The sequence below is a fragment of the Hyaena hyaena genome, unplaced genomic scaffold, assembly GCF_003009895.1.
Source record: "Hyaena hyaena isolate Hyena2069 unplaced genomic scaffold, ASM300989v1 scaffold_63, whole genome shotgun sequence".
In the NCBI taxonomy this organism is placed as follows: domain Eukaryota; kingdom Metazoa; phylum Chordata; class Mammalia; order Carnivora; family Hyaenidae; genus Hyaena; species Hyaena hyaena.
The window spans coordinates 4,048,892-4,069,328 of record NW_024080695.1 but is presented as its reverse complement, the minus strand read 5'-3'; the positions used below and the strand labels follow the sequence as shown (position 1 = coordinate 4,069,328).

Here is a 20,437-nt window from a genome sequence, read left to right as displayed (position 1 = left end):
ATTGCCACGACTCAGCAGCCCCTAGGGCACGTCTGAGCTGGGTCTCTGATTAACCCGCCGCCGCCGCCGCCGGCTGGGGTGGTTGCTGACAGCCTCCGTTCCTTCTGCCAGGATGGCGGCACGGCAGAAGAAGTTTCTGGCCCAGTTCACCGTGCACCAGCGGGTCCGTCTGGACGCTTGGAAGCAGAAGGTGAGGACTGTGGATCGTCTGGAAGTCCAGCTGGAAACCCAGCTACAGGTACGAGCATCGGAAAAGTGCCTTCACAGAGCGGGCTGCGGTTTCGACGGGCACGGGAATAGCAGGCCACCTCTGGTGGCCACAGATGAACAAAGAGACCTTGGTGCTGGCAGAGTCTCGCCGGCTGGTGGCTTGACCAAGAGCCGTGGGGCGGGCAAGGCCGTGTTGATTCCCGAGCACCTGCCCTGCGCAGCTCGGGGCCAGGCCCTGGGCCCCGATCTGCTCACGGCCGTTGAGCTGGGGAAGTGAGCTCCTCCCTGCACGTGGCTCGCCACCCCGTGGGCCTCTCCGGGATACAGAGGCATTGCAGCCGCTGACCAAGGCCTGCACTTTCCCTGGGACACATGGGCAGCTCGGCCCTTGTGAAATAAAGTGGGTAGTTCATCTTGGGAAAGTCTCATAAAAACACGGTTATAAAAGCAAACTGAGCGAGTTTAAAAAAAGAACCGGATATTCGAGAATGGAAGCCCTTAATAGAGCATGGCCCCTCCGGAGGATTCACCACCGGTGTGGCAGCCACGAGGCGAGAGTCACAGTGGTTAATGTGCGTGCACTGGGGGTCTGTCATCGACACGGAGCTAAGAGCGTCATGCATGCCGTCCCGCCTCACCCTTCCGTGATGGGGGACAGGGTCACTGTTATATTCCAGGCGACGGTGGGGACACTAAAGCTCTGAGAGCCAAGGTCACTGGTGTCGCACAGCTAAAAGTCACAGAACCCAGGTCGGTGGTTAAACCTCAGTGTCGGCAGCTGAGAGCTCAGACCCTGGAGTCAGGCAGAAGCGAGGGAGCCCCTGGCTCTGCTGCTCCTGCCCCGTGGCCCTCCCTGAGCCCACGCCTCAGTGTGCTCATCTGTAAAATGGGGGTCCCTGGCTGGCGTGAGTGAGGATGGACGGCTCCCTGGGAGGAGCTGGAAAGCGCCTGTTCCTGCCCTCACACATGCGTCCGCCCTGCCCCCCCATCTCTGGGCTCTGCTTGGAGAACTGTCGGCCACCAGGGACACGGGGCCATCGGCCACCCTGGAGACGTCAGCTGTGCTATGGCGGAGAGGCAGGACGGGCAGGGGGCAGGCCCCAGGTGACCCTCCGTCCTTGCATCCAGGAGGCTGAGCAGAGCTTTGTCTCGGAGCTGGCAGCATTAGCCCGGGTGCCCCTCGCCGAAAGCAGACCGTTTTCCAGCAAGCGTGGCGCCTCAGGTAAGTCACGGAAGGTGGCACAGAGCAGGGGGAGGCCCTCGGGGGCTGGGGATAAGGGCTCTAGACCCACGTCCCCCGCTAACCCTCTGTGTGGCCTCAGGCTCCATGCTTACCCTCTCTGGGCTTCTGTGTCTTTGTAAACCCTTGCTCTCCACCATTCAGTATTTCCAGTTCTTAGGTCTGCAGCTCACCAGCCGGATGTCCGTGTCCCCGCCTTACAGATGGGGGTGATCACCCCCAGCCCCCTGCCAGCGGCAACTAATGTGACCTCACGGGTGGCATAGCGGCTGGTGGCTTAGGGACAGGGAGCGTGTGAGAACACAGGGGCTCCTAAAACAGCGCTGCTCTGTCAGGGCCTCACTGCTTCGGAGGCTCAGGCCAGCAGGCTGTCGTAGAAACGCAGTGGGGGCCTGGCAGCCCCGTGTTCAAATCCCAGCTCTGTCGCTTACTGGCCGTGTGAGCTCGGGAGAGCACATCACCTCCCCGGGCCTCAGTTTCCCTACGAGTTAAACGGGTAGAACAGCAGAAAGCGCTGAGTGGCTACTTGGCCGCAGACGAACTGAGCAAATGCCCGGCTGGGTTGGGATGAGGTCAAGAGAAGCCATGACGTGCTTGAAGTGGCAGAGCCCATGTCTGGGTTTATGTGTCTTCTGCAGAGAAGCCCATGCGGACAAGAAGGAAGAAGCCCCCACCCCGGGAGAAAGGGACCCCAGCGGGGCCCCCCGACGAGGACCCTGCCGCAGGCAGCCACCCCTCGGGATCACTCAGGTACGGTGGGGGGGGGGGCGGCTTACCGCCAGTGGACGCCTACTGACCGCTGACAGACCGCGCAGGAAGACAGGCACCTTCCTCGGAGCTGTTAGCACAGGGTCCCAGAAGTGATGAGCAATGATGGGAACCGTCGGCATCCCTGTCTCCACTATGATTCGTGTCCCATTTGGCCAGGTCGCTATGACCTGGCTCCACGTCCCCCAGCACCCAGCCTGAACCTCCACGCACCCCCTGCCTCGCCAGGCCCCCACTGGCTGCAGATGCTTTGGGACCTAAACGGGGTCAGTGCGTCCCGGGGCGCCCGGTCATCTGAGTCGGGAGTTTCCTTTACCCTGTGGCCCTCAGCGAGCCCCCCGCTCCCCCCAACACGGAGGGAAACGGGGGGCTGTGTGTGCCTCTGGACATCCCTAGCGAAAGGAAAACTGTTTTCATCCAGCCTGTCGCACTGATCAGATCAGATGAGTTCTTGCATCGGCACAGATCTGGAGTCGGGTTCTGACCACTGCATTGCTTCCGTGTTTTAAGCAGCAAACGGCCGAATCAGCAAGAGAATGAAGCTGGCGATGGCCAGAACTCCAAGAAGCTGCTAAAGGAAAGAAGCAATTCGTAGTTTACAGTTTGAGTCGGGCCGACGTGGGAGACGCAGCTGGAATGCCACCTGCCTGCCCCACCCCACCCCGGCCTGGGGACAGGGTGGAGGCCACTGGGGACGGACAGACGACGGAGAAGGGCCCGAGAAGGCCTGCATGGGCATGGCGGACCCTACCGCCTGGCCCATGGGATTAGAAACGTGTGTTGGAAGCCTATCTGCAGTCCTCTCTCTCTCTTTGGCTTGGAGACGTGGCTCCCTTCCTCAGGGACCTCTTCCGGCCTGGCTCTCCGAACCCCACCCCCACCCCACTGTGCCCTGATGCCACCCGAGCCTGCCTGCCCAGCGTGAGGCTGCCCCACTCTAGCCTCGGGGCCCCCTCTCCCCGGACTGTCCATGGAGTTCTGCTGGCAATGCGGGCTCTCTGGGCGTGGCTGGTGCTTCCTGGCCTTTCCTCCATTCCTTTATAAAAAAAGTTTTTATGTTTATTCACTTTGAGAGAGAGGGACAGCATGAGCGGGGGAGGTGCAGAGAGAGGGAGACACAGAATCTGTAGCAGCTCCAGGGTCTGAGCTGTCAGCACAGAGCACAAGGTGGGGCTCGAACTGATGAACTGTGAGATTATGACCTGAGCTGAAGTCAGACGCTTAACCGACTGAGCCCCCCAGGCGCCTCTTTTTCTCCATTTCTGTCACCCCTGTTCTCTCTGTCCCATGAGATGTGTCCCAGGCATCTGGCCATGGGCCTCTCATCTGGACCCGTTCCCGTTTGCCTCAGCCAGCAGCTAACGCCAGGTCATCTGGGACGTTGTCTCAGGGCCCCAGGACCCTGACACAGATCACGGAATCCCTGACCTGCAGGCCTGCGTCACCCACCCTGGGGACCTGAGCCTCACCGGTACCTAATGACACCTGCAGTGGCCCCACTCAGCCCTCGGACTGCCCCTGGGAGGGGACAGGCCATCTGCCAGATGGCAATTCTCCCTCAGGAGACATGTTCCCAGGGGCACTGCTGCTCCCACTGGGCAGGGACAGCATCCAGAAGCTTCCAGATCAGCCACACTTAAATCACTGCCAGGAGAGGCCTTTCCCACCAGGAACGGAAATGACTCTTCTCATTGAGATCAGGGATTCTCAAACCCAGTGCTATGGACATTTGGGGTGAGATAATCCTTTGCTTCGGGGTGGGGGCCGTCCTGTGCCTTGTGTGATGTTCAGCAGCATCCCAGGCCTCCACCCGCCAGATGCCAGGAGCCCTTCCCGGTTGTGACAACCAGACACGTGTCCAGATGCAGCCAGATGTCCCCTGCATCGAAGCGTGCCAGCCCCTGGGTGGGCCCAGAACATAGTGGGCTCCAGGCTCCAGGAGATTTCTGGACCAACTGTGGCCTGGATTCTCATTTCTTGAAATCCAAATTAGATTCTGTTAGTCAGCAAAGAGTAGCTGAGACAGAAGAAGTAACAAGGGCAGCTCCATGGCTCGTTCAGGGTGCTTCCTCTCAGCGCATCTGGTCCTGACGGGTCAGCAGGCAGGATTTCCAGAGTTAACCAGCAGCCCCCTCTTGTGGCGAAATAAAGCATTTCATTATTCTGCAGAGTCTGGTAACAGGCTGTGTTTGTTTCCTTCTGGCCGTGTTTTGAGAACCTGGTTAACGTAGAAGTCACTTTTGTCACACGGGTCCTGTGCACAGAGGCATTCCAGAGTTGGGAGTGTCTGGTTTGATGACTTGCATCTGGTAAATGCAGACCCCCGCCCCCAGCAGCACCAGGCTCTCTGAAAGATGGAAGGGCAATCTCAGCTTCCATAGATCAGACAATTATTCTGCTTCATGAGCGTAGCTCCCTCGGCCCACGGGACTGTGTCACATGCCACTGCTTCTGGACCCTTCCTCAGTCCTGCTGCCTAGCGACTGTGCTTGGTGCAGTTAGGGGCGCATGATTCAGGAAAGACTGTGAACTCTTGCTGTTTTCATGCCATCTCTACCTGACTTCCAGCTCCCAGGGGGAGCAGGGAACGAAACGTGGGTGCTGGAATCCACAGGGCACTCGGTGTCTGGCACCGGCTCTGGGACGCCCGAGGCCGGGCTGCGCGAACACAGCACACACCCCGTGCAGGGGAGACCAAGGACACACCGTGACCCCCTCCTCCACTGGGTTCCCGTCCCTGTGCGGGTTACGGGCTCTGGGTTGTTACGGAAATGGAAGGAGACGGAGCTGGTGGGGATGCGAGTGATGATTCAGTGAGAAGTTAGCAGATTCCTTTTCTGACTCACACCTACCTTCTGGTCCGAGCTCAGCTGCGAGGAGAAAGGCCACAGACCCTCTGAGGACCTCTCTGGCCAGCCTGGGGTCTGTCTGCTGACCTAGACGCTGCCACAGGTAACTCCCAGCTGCTGCGCCCCTTGCCTCCTGCCCTGCCCCAGCCTCCTGGTCCACACGTTACAAAACACACACCAGTATCCTTTGCTCTAAGGAGAAAAAGGAAATCTTTAACACGGACCGCAGAACCCTGCAAGGTCTGGTCTCAGCCTCACATCCTGTCTCCTCTCATGGACTCATAGGTGCCCACCCTTGCCTGTCACTGGGCGTTTGCACAGGACTTTCCTGCTTCTGCCTGGACCAGTTCTCCCCCCTTCCCATCCCCTTTGCCTCCCAAGCGTGTAACCATCATCCATGCCCCTTCAGCAGGACTTCAGTCTTCAAGAGCCTTCCCTGCACCCCTCAGACAAGACCGGACCCTCCTTTTGGGCTCTTAGCACTGAATATTTCGCTGCCAGGATGAGGAGGGGAATAAATAGCATCCTTTTCCCATCCACATTTGGAACCAGTTGAGATACAGGCAGAGCAGTCAGACAGAGGTCTGCACATCAGCTTCATAAGCCATGGAGCCGAGTTGGGCCATGTGGCCAGGAAGGGCTTGCTCACCCCTCCCTGGCCACGCACGTGGGGACACAAGCCTCCACTATGGGGACAGCCCTGAAACACGGCAAGGAAGGAGCCGGAGGGGGACCCAGATCTGGGCGGGAGACGAGCTTCATAAAAAGCCAGTGAAACTACCAAGGTATGAGAGTGATTGTATGTTTCGAATGAGGGAGGGGGAGATGAGAACAAGCGATATATTTTAAAAGCCTGATGAGTTCCACAGGATCACAAATCCAAAAATGAAGTAGTGTTTCAAGCCAACGAATTGCCTGATCCACCCATCTCTGCACTACCTTGTTCTGATATTTCTCCACTCAAAATACGACGCATCTGACAGCTGGGAGATTTTCCACGGACCACCTTCTGGCTGTGTCCCTCCCCCCGTGCCACACACTCCCGGTGCTGGGTGCCACAGGACCCGGTGCTCCGCTATGTGACGCGGCACTGGCTGTTTGTGCTCCAGACAAAAATGTCCACGCTGAATCTAAGTCAAGCTGCCCTACCCCCATCCCAGAGATGCCCGTGGCCTCCCCAGTATCAACAGACACGCGGGGACATTGCAGCGAAAGGCAATAGTGTCAGCGGTTGCAGTTCAACACCTGGCTGCGTAAGCTGCAAAGACACGTATGACTCTGTGCTTACATCACTGAGCCCACCCCCCAGCCTGGGTGGGGGTTTGTGCACACATCATTCACTTTGTGGGAAACTGCATCCGGGGAGAAGTATGTGTCCTGAGTTCGTTCACCTCCTTGGAGAGAGCAAAGGACACCACTCAGCATGCTCAGTTCCTTCTTCCCAGACTGAGCAAGCGGGTGCTTCTCCTTTGCTGGGGAAGAAGGTTCGAGAAAGGCCAAGGGAGCCCCGCACCCCTCCCCCAGAGAGCAGACACCCCTCCCTCTTTGGAAACACGAGGAGCAGGAGACGAGCATCTGCTTTTCTTCCTGGCTCTGGGCAGAGGGTGCAGCTAGAGGTTTGGGGTAATAATTTAATCCCTGACCTTCCCCCGGAAAGCATGCCTTCGCGTTCCTCCTGAGGAGCACAGCATCTGGCCCCAAGTGGCAAAGCACAGACACTTGGTGGAAGGCAAAAGAAAGGAGGAGGGGAAGGGGGGAGGGGATTTCAGTTTGGTAAAATCCTCCTGGTTCAGAAATACTCCCCTTGCTCCTCTGCCCCATAAACTGACATCGCTGGAGAGAAACTTAGAGCCAAGGCCACTGCAAATCAAATGCGCATCATCAGGGCCGACGCTTGGTGCCAGAGTCATGACTACATGTGCTTTGGTCCCAAGACCAGCCCCCGAGTGTGCGGAGATCTGACACTCAGCCTTGGGGAGCAGTCCAAAGTCCTTCTCCAGTCCACGCACCATAACCAAAGTGGCCAAGCCAGCTCTGGGGCCAGAACATGGTAGGTGGTGTGGAAGACACTGGAAAATGGTTGGGGCTTCACGTGCACAGGGGAAATGGGTATGAGGAGACCTTGGCCGTTCTGTCTTCACTTTTTATAGACCATGTGCAATACGGGTGCAAAAACAGACCAGCCGATGTAGTGGGGCCGGGCCAGCCCTCACTGGGACACCAGAGCCCACTTACATTTTATGAGTTGCCAGCTTGCTAGCTTCACGTTGGTACTTTGAAACTGGCTACAGTGGAAATTAGCAAGCACGGCAGACTGGGGCTCCCAGCCCGGCCCAGCCCTGGGCTCCACATCCATTTTGCCGTGCACCTCAGGACCACTGGATCAGAAGACATGCACACTACGGTCATCTGATTTACAGGAAAGCCACCGCTGCAGCTTCATGAGAGAAAGGATAGTCTTTTCCATTAATGGTGCCGGGTCACTGGATATGACACGGAAAGAGTGAGTCTTGGACCCTTCTCTTCCGTATACACAAAGATTAGTGAAAGATGGACCATATACCTGAACGTGGCAAGATAAAACAAAATTTCTGGAAGGAGACTTAGAAGACTTGGGACAGCAGACTAATCCCCTCTCCAGGATGTCCACGTCCTGACTCCCGGAGCCTGGGGCTAGGCTATGATGTGGCAAAGAGGAGTCATAGGTGCAAATGGAGAAGAGAATGGATAGTTTTCCAAGAAACACTGCTTACCTCTTCCTGCCTCCTCGGGACATGAAAGAGAAGCATATGCCTTACAAGGAATGTTTCAGCACAGCCTCCAAGACTTAAGGCTCATCTGTCTCACACCACCCAGGCCCATGACTGTGCCTCTGGGAAGTGCTGGGGAACGTCGCGTGGGACACTGGGTGCTGGGGGACTCAGACGGTTGTGCAGCTGGGTGGTAGCCCCTCCAGGGTCGGCCTTAGAGAGGGTGTTATGGCTGCTTCTGCTTGCATTCCCAGGTGGGCTGGGGGAGGGGGGTGGATGCCGGGAGGAAGTGCTTTCCAGAGAGTGGGATGAGTAACTTGCTGCTGCCAACTTTACTCATTTGGACGTTTCTTCATTGCCCATTCATTAGTCTGAATGAGCCAAGGCCAAACATCAAAAGGCCTTGACCCTCCCTGTATTTAGCCTTGTTTCAAGAAAGTCCACGGCAGACTGTGAGCCAACACCATGTTGGACCTTAACCAAGATATCTTAACCCAGCTGGGGGCAGAGGGAGAATACACTAAAACCAGTAAGTAGATGTAGGACCATCAAAGCCATCCTGCCTTGAATGTCAGTAAGGCTCAGTAGTTAGGAGCAAGGAGCTTTGGCCTTTGAACCAAACTGCATGGGTCCTAGATTCAAATCTTAGCCCTGCCTCTTCCTTGCTATGTGATCTTGGACATGTCACTGAGCTCTTTAGGATTCATCTGTCAAAGGGGAATAGTAAAAGACCCTGCCTCACAGAGTACCTAACATGCAGCCAGTGCCACACAGATACTGCTAGCATCACCACCATCACCACCACCATCACCACTACCTTCATCATCACCACCATCACCATCACCACCACCTTCATCATCACCACCATCACCATCACCACCACCTTCATCATCACCACCATCATCACCTTCATTACCACCATCACCACTATCTTCATCATCACCACCACCACCATCATCACCACCACCACCTTCATCATCATAATCACCATCACCACCACCTTCATCATCACCACCACCATCACCACCATCACCACCCTGAGCACCACCACCTTCATCATCACCATCATCACCACCATCACCACCGCCACCATCACCACCACCACCGCCATCACCATCACCACCACCACCACCACCACCACCACCACCATCACCACCATCACCACCACCACCACCACCACCACCACCACCACCACCACCACCACCATCACCACCACCACCGCCACCACCACCACCATCACCACCACCACCGCCATCACCATCACCATCACCACCACCACCATCACCACCACCAGCACGATCATCACCACCATCATCACCACCATCACCACCATCTCCATCACCACCATCACCATCATCACCATCACCGCCATCACCACCATCATCATCACCATCACCATCACCACCATCACCACCACCAGCATGATCATCACCACCATCACCTTCATCATCATCACCATCACCACCACCTTCATCATCACCACCACCATCACCACCATAACCACCCTGAGCACCACCACCTTCATCATCATAATCACCATCACCACCACCGCCATCATCACCATCATCATCACCACCACCACCATCACCACCACCACCATCACCATCACCACCATCACCACCACCACCATCACCACCACCACCATCACCATCACCACCATCACCACCACGATCATCACTGCCATCATCACCACCATCACCACCATCTCCATCACCACTGTCACCGCCATCACCACCATCATCATCACCATCACCATCATCACCACCATCACCACCACCAGCATGATCATCACCACCACCACCACCATCATCACCATCACCGGCATCGCCGCCATCACGACCATCACCACCACCAGCACGATCATCACCGCCATCATCACCATCATCATCACTATTATCACCACCACCACCACCATTATCACTACGACTAAAGGCAAATTGGAACAAGCACTTTACCTGAGTTTTTACTTCTCAGAATGTGCATCTGCTCATGGGACCAGAGTGAAGAAACATGATGTTTAGGAGGTTGGAGCTCCCAGTCTGAGGCAGACCCATAACCGATAAGAATAGAATGTGCCAGGGATGGGCCAGGCAGGAGGGAATGGACGTGTGCTTTCAACCCATGTCACAGAAGCCACCGGCCACCTGCTTTCCCTGCCATGGCCTCAGGATCCGAGACCAACGCTCCACACCCCATGACTGGCTCCCTCACCTTCCTCCTCTGCTCCCCCAGTGTCTACCAAGAGTGAGTCCCGTGAAGCAACCCACACTCCAGTCCTCACGAGGAAGGACTGCCAAGCCACTGCCCCAACCAGACAGTCCCCCGTAAGTGAAAACACGCCAGTCGAGCCAGCAGGCTGTTTATTTTCTTTATTTTTTCACAAGCTTTGAATTCAGAAATAAGAGCCACAATAAGTCAGTTGTTAAGTAAAAATGGGGGTGATTGATTACAAAGGAAAACTTTGTACAAAACTTTAAAAATCTGACTGCCCCGTCAACCACCTCAAAGGGACCAGGACCAGAGAAGCCGGGAGCAGCCGTCGCCCCACGGTCGTCAGCCCTGATGGGGGTGGGAAGACCCCTTTCTGAGTGTGAACCTGGCTAGGCCTGAAGTCGGAGCTGGCTGGAAGGGACACACACAGACCGGAAAGACGTCATGGCGAGTCACAAGTGCCACGGAGACCAGGGCTTCTGACACAGGACGTGGATGATGTTTCTCTGAAAGCACTGGAAGGTTCCCCTGCCTCTCTGAGGATGCACAGAAGGTCTCAGTGGGGATGGGGTGGGGAGGGGAGGGGCAGGCTTCTTTCTAGTGCGGACGTGGGGTGGGGACGATGAGGAAGCATCTTCACGTTAGCAGTTTGGAAGTGCCCCTGGGGGCTTGAGGTCTTGGCATTGTGTCTACATTGGTCCTCGGCAATGTTCCGTCAGACGCACTCACAGACTTGCATACATAATTTAGTAACATGCATCAACTATCCTAAAACAGCTACAAGGGTGCAAAGGAACCACCCAGAGAATCATGGAGCCCGTGGAGTCAGAAGTGGAGGGGACAGTACAAGACGATGCTAGAAGCTGGGTTCACTAAGGAGGGAAATGGAGACCCATGCTCTAAGGTGGAGTCAGCATGAACACACAACTGTGGGGCAAGGAGTTTCCAAGCAAACACACCACACTAGTACCACTTCTTCCTAAACAAAAGAGGAAAGAACACCATTCAATTTTCCCCCCATCAGTACCAAATAAAACTGCGAGTTTCCCACCCCCTGACAGGGAAAGGGATGGACAGTATTCCTAGAACGTTTCACTGGCTCATCCACTCGTCCGCCTTCAGCCGAGGCTGGTGATGTTGGAGCGGCCACCAGGGGGCGCCACGATGCGGTGGCCCGTGCGCCTGGGATTGTTGTCATCTATCTGGGCACCTGTAAGAGACAAGAGTCGACTGCTCCAGGCAGGTTCCACTGGCCGCCCCTGAGAGCTGGGATTCTGAGCCCTCGTGACATCCCTCCATCTCTTCACTCTTTGGGACTCAATCTAGGCTCACCTCTGGGAAGGCTCTGAACCTCCGGGGTTCACTGCTCTCTCCTCTGTGCCCCCTCAGGCCCTGGGGTCACCCTTTTGCAGCGCTGACCACCTTGCACTATTTCTTGCCTGGCTTCGCGTTCTTGAGACGGGTGGGCAAGCACTTACTGAGTGCCTATTGTGTACAGGCACAGTCTTGGTGCTTTAACATATGTGCTTGTGTTTAGGGTATACGGCAATACTATGAAGGGGGTGTTTTGACCCCAACTTTACAGATGAGGAATTTGAGGCTCAGGTCATGCATCTTGGGGGGCAAAGCTAGAGGGCGGGCAAGGCAGGATTCCAGCCCCATCCGGTTTGTCTCTACGCCCCAGCTTCCACGGGAGTCACAACAGCACACAGCAGTGCCTGGTGCTTCACAAGTGTTTTGTGTACGATATGCATGAAAGTGCACGTGTGCATATATGTGTGTGCATGCATGCATTGGGAGTGCATGTGTGTGCATATACGTGTGTGTGTGTGTGTGCATTGGGAGTAAGTATATGTGCATATGTGTGTGTGTGTGCACGTATGTGTGTGAACTACTTAGAGATGCATTTATCCACCTCACTGGCAATGGGTAGATCTGCATGGAGAAGGGGCATCTGTTTGTGTTTTAAATCTGCAAAGCCGACCCCTCACTCCAAAGTTATGCATCCCCTTGCAGTTAAAGATTTAAAGTTCCAGCACGCAGCCCAGTGCCTGGTGCTCAATAACTATGTATTCAACGACTTACTAGTGACAGATGGGCAATGCCAAAAGGAGGGAAGGCATGAGAGGGCCCTGGGGTCCAGTCAGGAGACAGGCTCCAGTACGAGTCACGTCTGGAATCCAGGCAACCGGGCATCAGACCCACCCTCCCTTGCCCTCACTTCCTTCTGTCCCAGATTCAGAAATCAGTTTCCCTCGTAATCATCTCCACCCTGCTGGTTACCCGTCAGCTACTTTGAAAACACCTGTTGGACAAAGGACACTCGTGCAGGAAATCATACTGCATCTCTACAAAGTAACATCACACAGATTATTTAAAAGGCATCTGCGAAGTCATTCCTGGTGTCCGAAAGCAGCTACAGTGTTGGTAGCAACTGAAATCATCTGTCAACCTGCCGTGAGGCTGGCCAGGGCAGTGCTGTGGCTCTCGGAGATGATTGAGTGCCAACCTGGGACGCTGGGTGGCCGTGGGGCCCTTCCGGCAGACTTTTTATTTCATTGTTTTTCTAGTTCTGAAGGGGAGAGATTTTCCCTCGTATTTGGCAGCAGTTGTGAATTGCACCACTTGAGAAGAGAGGTCCAGTTTGCAAACTCCACGTAGCCCCACCCAGTGGCTTGTCCTGGTATTGCATCCAATCCCTGTTCTTGACTGAGCATCAGCCGAGCTACTCGAGGTGTATTTCCAGTCCGTTTGTGGAAACAATACTAGTTATCTTTAAAGACTGGGATCACGCTCAGTGTGTGGGAAGCTCGTGCATGAAGGCACATGGAAAATGAGATGAGCTGGACTGGGGACTCTGCCCCACAATTTATGTGTCCTGTAGTCACTGAGCATAATCGCTGAGACAGACATTTCCCTGGATGGAAGTCATGTTGCCACCCCTACAATTTAAACTCATGCCCATCTCTCTCTCTCTCTGCCCCTTCGGCTCCCTTTTGCTAAGCACTTCAGCTTTTCTATGTAAATGTCCTTCACTCCTGTTAGACCACAGTCTGTAAACTACGGACCATCCATCAACAAGGTTTGGCTACTGCCTGTTTTCGGATTGTCCAGGAGCTAAGAATAGTTTTTTACATTTTTTTACACTGTTCAATGGTTGCATTTGAAATGGCTACTTAAGGGGCGCCTGGGTGGCTTAGTCAGTTAAGCGTCCGACTTTCGCTCGGGTCATGATCCTGCAGTTCGTGGGTTCAAGCCCCGCGTCGGGCTCTGTGCTGACAGCTAGCTCAGAGCCTGGAGCCTGTTTCAGAGTCTGTGTCTCCCTCTCTCTCTAACCCTCCCCTGCTCACGCTGTCTCTCTCTCTCTCTCTCCTAGAAATAAAATAATTTTTAAAAAAATGAAATGGCTACTTAATAGAATAGCCTACATTTTGCCACTTGGCTCACAAAGCCTAGGATATTTACTACCTGGTCCTTTAAGAAAAAGTCTGCTGACCCCTGGAACCGACTGGGGGCTGCCCAGCTGTGTCTAATTCATCACCATCAAATACTCTGGGGGACAAAATTCCAATTCCGTGTTCCCAGCGTGTCCCTGTCTGCCCTCACGTGGCGAGCTGATGAAACTGCAGCGTCTACTGGGCCTGAGGGACACGTTCAGCTTCATGGCTAAGGTGTGCTTAAGGATGAGCTCAGGGCCAGTTTCTCTGCAGACCTCATAACCAAGGTCAGGTATCTCTGTGTAGCCCCTGCGGATGCCCTCTGCTTTCTGACCTCCCCCAGCCCGCTCTGGCACCCCAGGAGGAGAGCATGGGCTCCTTGCTTCCTCACCTAGCACCTGAGGGAGCCCTTGCAGGGGGAGCGTGGGCCCCTGGGAAGCGGGGAGCCTCTTACCTGATAAACTGAAGTTGGATTGGTGGAGGTTCCTGATGGGCGGGGGCTGGTGTTTGGAAGGCGAGGACTTGGCAGACGGGGCAGGGGTTGCATATTTGGGTGTGGCTGGCACCTCGTACACAGGACCGTCGTACATACCCCTGGGAACACCTTGCAACCCAGAAACCTAAACAGGGAGGTGAGGGGCGTTGATGGGCAAGGTGCACCTGTGCCTTCCTATTCAGGCAGGCAGGAGCCCTGCGGCGGGACAGTGACTGGAGGTCGCCTCGGGGCCACACACACACACACACACACACACGGGTACAGGTGCACACACGGCCAATATACATGTACCCACTTACTCCACATACACACATGCACACAGACAATTCACACATGTGCATGCGTTCACCCATATGTAGAATCCAGCACACACATATAGAAGGATGTGCACATAGGTGCACACATGCTTGTGTGTGTGCACATACACACGCACACAGAGCTTCATGCAGGAGGACCCCAAGCCCATTTTCAAGAGGCAAACACTTTCCCTGACACGCCCCACCATCCCCTCAAGGGCCAGTGAATCATCTATGGCCCTGCAAACAGTGAGCCCGAGTCAAGGACTGGGGGACAGATAGTTTATTGGGGAGGTGATTCCAGAAAGGAGGAGGAAGAGAGGAAGGTGGGGTGACGGGGTCGCCTCGGAGGGCAGCCAGCTCGGGGAAACTGGGAAGCGAACATCTGCACTGACCCTCTGGGGGGCCGAGGCACGGCCACGGTCTCCATCCCCCGGGCTGAGCATCGCCCTGGGGAGCCCTGCGTCCCTGCCTGCCGGCTCTGGCCGCCTTTCTGTTCTCTTCGCAATACCTGCTTCCTGCATCTCGGGGGCCTCCCCAGGCCCTTCAGTGACCCCCCCCCAGCTCAGCTCAGCCAGAGACATGGTCTGGGGCAGGTCCTGTCCCTCACCGGCTGTGGCTCCTGCCCTCTGCCCCCAGCATGCGCGGGGGTCCGTACTTGTGGCCACTGCAGATGACGGCCGGCATAGATACCAGGCACCCGCTCGTACAGACGTGGCTGGCAAGCACAGGCCTCGGGTCCAGGCCGATTTAGAGGGAACGCAGCTGGCCAAGGTGCGTCTGTGCCCCTCAGTGGGTGTCCCGCCGGGAGTTGACACAGGTCTCCTAACAGCCTGCTCTGGTCACTTGGCCACCTCAGCTTTTCAGGCCATTCTCAGACCTGACTTGCTTCCTGTCCCTGCCCACCTCTGGACACGCAAAGTCTATGTGATCTGGATTCTTGGACTCAGGGTGCTATGCCCTGTGGGACACGGAAAGAAATCGAGCATCATCATGCAGACCTGGGAGTCTGGGGGAGACAGGAGTTTTCTGGGCTTTTCCATTAAAACTGGTGGTGGTGGTGGTGTCGTTTATGAAGGACAAGAAGAGTGGGACCACCCACAGGTGGGCACACAAATGTGTGCACATACACATCCATGTACACACGCACACGCGTGTAGGCATATGCTCACACACAAAGGTGCATGCACAACCAGGCACACACATACACACACACGTTCATATAAGTATATCTACGCACAGACATGTACATCTATACACACGTGCATGCACACACATATGCACACATACACATGAGCATGCACACTATACACATTCATATAAGTGTATTTATGCACACACATGTACATCTATGCACATATGTGCATACACACATATACACATTCATACAAGTATATCTATACACAATGCGCATCTATGCAGACATGTGCACGCACACATGCGCATGCACACACATGTACACATTCATACAAGTATATCTATGCACACACACGTACATACACATACATCTACTCACACACATGCATATACACACAAGCACGCATACTATACATATATACACATTCATACAAGTATATCTACACATAATGAACATCTATGCACACACATGCATGCACACATATACACATATGCATGTGCATCACACACATGTGCACATTCATACAAGTATATCTATGCACACACACGTGCATACACATACATCTACTCATACGTGCATACACATATATACACACACGAGCATGTATACTATACATATATACACATTCATACAAGTATATCTATGCACACACATGCATACATACACATTTATGCATACATGCATGCACACACATATACACATTCATACAAATATATTACACACACATGTCCATGCACACACACATATACACATTCACACAAGTATATCTATGTGCGCACACACACACACACACACACACACCCAGATACACACACATACACCCAAGCTGGCCTTTCCAGCAAACATCAGCCACCCAGCAGGTGGTCGTGGTGACAGGAGGCACCCGATTAGGGGATGATGGGCCACAGCGCCAGTTTAGCTAAAGCGTGAGCAGCTCCCTCCTCCGAGCTGGACCAGAGAGGGACGGAGCCTGCCCCACGCCCTTCGGTAGGGCCCCGGGCATCCCTGCTAAGAGGGACGACGGGGACGCAGAATGCAAGGGCAGGGCCGCCAGACCAGAGGGAAGGCCTGAAGGGCGTCTAGAAGCAGTTCTGCCACCCCCCGAGTACGCTGGGGGGCGGCTATTTTTACCAGGAGGGCAATGCCTGAGGGCCTCAGCTTTCCCAGCTGGGTGACGCTGGCCAGTCCGAGCACCAGGAGGGTCCTGACACCCCGAAACGCGGGTGGTGAGGGCCCCGAGATGACGCGGGATGTGTACCCCGAAGCAGCGCCCCCTACCCCCACCGCACAGGCGCACTCGCTTTACAGTCTGCAAAGCCCCGGGCCCTCCCCTCCGCCCCGGGTCACAGGCAGGACAGGGGCAGGGCCCACCTGGCACAAGAGGAGAGGAAGGCGCCCCGCGGCCGTGACTCGCGAATGCGCCGGACCCCGGGCCCCAGACCCACCGACCTTGTTCCTGATCCTGACGCGCTGGTACAGATACTCGGGGAAGGGCTTCCGTGGGATGAAGCGGCCCATGCCCTTATTGACGTTGATGTTGCCGTCCTCGAAGACGATCTTGCCCTGGCTGACGACCGCCAGCGGGGAGCCGTGGCACTCCATGCCCTCGAAGATGTTGTACTCCAGGGCCTGCCCGGCGAGAAACACGGCGGTGCCCTATGGCCCTGTGCACGGGGCAGCACACCCCTCACGCCCTCGGGGGCGCACTTCCCGGCGCCTGTCCCCTGAACCCCTCCGAGGGGCCACCACAACCCACCCTCGCCGCCGGGCATGCAGATCGCGGGCGGGGAGGGCGGGTGTAGACAACCCAACTGAGGTCTGCAGCATCACGAACATGAAAGGAGGCCCCTGGTGTCAGGCAGTGTGGCGGCCCAGACTAAACAGACATTTCCGTGTCTTTTAAAAATACCCCCTTTAAAAAAAACTTCTTTAGGGGGCGCCTGGGTGGCTTAGTCGGTTGAGCGTCCGACTTTCGCTCAGGTCATGATCTCGCGGTTCGTGGGTTCGAGCCCCGCGTCGGGCTCTGTGCTGGCTGCCAGCTCAGAGCCTGGAGCTGCTTCAGATTCTGTGTCTCCCTCTCTCTCTGACCCTCCCCTGCTCACACTGTCTCTCTCTCTCTCTCTCCTAGAAATTAAAAAAAAAAAAAATTAAAAAAAAAAAAGATTTCTAAAAAAAACTTCTTTAAGTTATATTTATTTATTTTGAGAGAGAAGGAAACAGAGCATGAGCAGGGGAGGGGCAGAGAGAAGGAGAGAGAGAATCCCAAGCAGTCTCTGTGCTGTCAGCACAGAGCCTGACTCGGGGCTCAAACTCTCGAACCGTGAGATCATGACCTGAGCAGAAATCAAGAGTCGGAGGCTTTAACCGACTGCACCGCCCAGATGCCCCAACATCACTTGTATTTTTAATTTCTGTCTCTAATTTGAAAGACAAAATATATTCTTAAAAATACACACCGCTTCCATAACTCCTAAAGGGAATGTAACTACCTCTAGCCCACTGCTTTTTATAATTTAAAAAGTAGGTCATATATATAAATGGTAAGAGAAAATCAAAAAGCACAAACGATATGTGATTTTTAAAAGTAGGTCTCTCTTCCACCTCAGACTGAGCCATCTGCCCCAAAGAGATTCTCCTCTGTCACAGATGTTTTCTGAGCATGAGCCACTGTCTCAACTTTGCAAGAGCGCTCGCTGTACAGCTGGCTTTCACCTGAAGTTTTCTCCTGAGCTCAGGGACTGTCCCCATCAGTTAAGGTACGTGGGTTAAACATGTGTTCAACACTCTTTTAACTGCTGCACCACACCCCTCACAGGAGTGTCTTATCCTTTATTTATCCAGTTCCCAGGGATGGACCACTGGGTTGTTTCCCTGCGTTTCACTAAAACCCAGCCTTCTGGGGGTCCACACCAGCTTGTGTGAACCTTTCTAGATGTGGAGCTTGGGCCCAAAGTATAAATGGATTTTAACTTTAATAGATCTGTCTTCCCAAATGGCAGTACCAGTCTACACTCCCAACAAAGTCTGACCCCTCCTGCATCCCATCAGCCGCCAGGGTCTGGGTCACTGCACGGTGAGCGATAGCGTCTTACCCTTGAGATCTGCATTTGGTTACCTGTGAGACTGGGTCTGTTATTAAAGATCTAGAAGTGGTTTGTATATTTCTTCTTCCATAACTGTGTTTTTGCACAGCGTTCTAGCCATTAGGTTCTGGGTATTTTTCTTGCTGGTTTCTAAGGACACTTTTTATTTATTTGTTTTGAGAGACAGAGAGAGAAAGCAGGGGAGGAGCAGAGAGAGGAGAGAGAATTCCAAGCAGGCTCCGTGCTTTCAGCAGGGACACAGGGCCCGACTCGGGGCGCGGACTCCTGAACCGTGAGATCACGAGTTGAGCTGAAATGAAGATTTGGATGCGTAACCAGCTGAGCCACCCAGGAGCCTCTCTGAGGACACTTTTGATTTTAACGAATTTATCTGTTGTTCATCCTGAGTACCATCCCGCTGTCTGTCCTCTGCCCTGTGATCTCATGTAAGGTAATAATAATTCTTATTTTCATGCCATACAGAGGGGGTACTTGTTTAATTTGTACACAGTCGATGCTCAAACAGGCCAATCTTCCCCGTTACACGTTCTAAGTTTTGTGTCGTGGTTAGACAGATCTTCTCGCCGTCAAAACTAGCATTTTTTATTTAATTTTATTTATTTATTCTTCAAAACTATTACTCTTTAAAAAAATTTTTTTCAATGTTTAGTTATTTTTGAGATAGAGACAGACAGATAGACAGAGTGTGAGTGAGGGAGGGGCAGAGAGGGAGGCGCAGAATGGGAAGCAGGCTCCAGGACCCGAGCTGTCAGCACAGAGCCCGACACGGGGCTCGAACTCACGAACCATGAGATCATGACCTGAGCCGAAGTCAGACACTTAGCCGGCCGAGCCACACAGGCGTCCCCAAAACTATCACTTTTTTAAGTTTTTATTTTTGAGAGAGAGAGTGTGTACACGAGGGTGCAGAGGGGCAGAGAGAGGGGGGGAAGAGAGGATCCAAAGCCGGCTCCATGCTGACAGCACAGAGCCCGACGTGGGCCTCAAACTCACAAACCATGAGGTCATGACCTGAGCTGAAGTTGGACCAAGGTGCCCCAAACTATCATTTTTAAGAACATGCTGAGGCGCCTGGGTGGCTCAGTCGGTTAAACGTCCGACTTCGGCTCAGGTCATGATCTCGCAGTTGTGGGTTCGAGCCCCATGTCGGGCTCTGTGATGACAGTTCAGAACCTGGAGCCTACTCTGGATTCTGTGTCTCCCTCTCTCTCCGCCCCTCCCCTGCTCATGCTCTCTCCTTCCCTCTCAAAAATAAATAAAAATTTAAAAAATAAATAAATAAAAGCATGCTTTATTATATATAGACCCTTGATAACTTCCACTTCAACCTTCGATCCATTTGACAAGAATTCCAATCTGGCCCAGCACGGAGGGAGGATGCTTCCCCAAGATTAACCTAAAAAACAGTCACTTCCCACATGGGTGACCTCAGTCCCATGACTTATTATTATGAATCATGTCCCCCTAAAAAGATACGCTTTAGTCCAAACCCTCAGTCAGGACTTCAGAACATGACTTTATTTGGAAATCGAGTCTTTGCAGATGGGATTCTAAGATGATGTCGCACTGGAGGAGGCGGGCCCTGATCCAATGGCTGCTGTCCTTAAGGTAGATGGTAAGACACAGGGAGATGCCACAGATGGTAAGGACGAACCCACGACCCAGGGACGGCAAGGACAGCCAGCGACATCAGGAGCCAGGACAGAGGCAGAGCACAGGCTCTCCCTGAGACCTTCAGGGGAACACGGCCCCACGGACACCTTGATTTAAGACCACGGCCTCCGGAATCATAAGAGAACGCATTTCGGTTGTTCAAAGCCACTAATTTGTGATGCTTTGTGACAGCAGCCGCGGAAACTCACACACGTATCCTCTCTCTGTCTACTTCTGCCTTTATTAATCCCCGGCTACCTGAGAGGATCACTGAGTCACTAAGTG

The 20,437-nt window shown here is 54.2% G+C and overlaps 2 protein-coding genes across 4 annotated transcripts in view; one reads left to right on the top strand and one right to left on the bottom strand.

Moving 5' to 3' along the window:
* Positions 1-3,307, top strand: part of EVC (EvC ciliary complex subunit 1) — a 66,715-nt gene extending 63,408 nt beyond the window's left edge. Inside the window, exons 18-21 of one of the 2 annotated variants that reach the window (XM_039232039.1) lie at positions 112-238; positions 1,339-1,432; positions 2,089-2,200; positions 2,732-3,307. In XM_039232039.1, the coding sequence (XP_039087970.1) occupies positions 112-238; positions 1,339-1,432; positions 2,089-2,200; positions 2,732-2,813 (415 nt within the window). In that variant the 3' untranslated portion in view covers positions 2,814-3,307. Of the gene's footprint in view, positions 1-111; positions 239-1,338; positions 1,433-2,088; positions 2,201-2,728 lie in introns of both variants that reach the window. The other variant, XM_039232038.1, reaches the window with a different exon arrangement.
* Positions 3,308-10,160: 6,853 nt separating this feature from the next.
* CRMP1 (collapsin response mediator protein 1) overlaps positions 10,161-20,437 on the bottom strand; it is a 76,198-nt gene continuing 65,921 nt past the window's right edge. For both annotated transcript variants that reach the window (XM_039232030.1, XM_039232031.1), the window contains exons 12-14: positions 16,845-17,024; positions 13,920-14,085; positions 10,161-11,238 (exon numbers count right to left, since the gene is read on the bottom strand). In XM_039232030.1, coding sequence (XP_039087961.1) covers positions 11,147-11,238; positions 13,920-14,085; positions 16,845-17,024 — 438 coding nt within the window. In that variant the 3' untranslated portion in view covers positions 10,161-11,146. The remainder of the gene's footprint in view (positions 11,239-13,919; positions 14,086-16,844; positions 17,025-20,437) is intronic.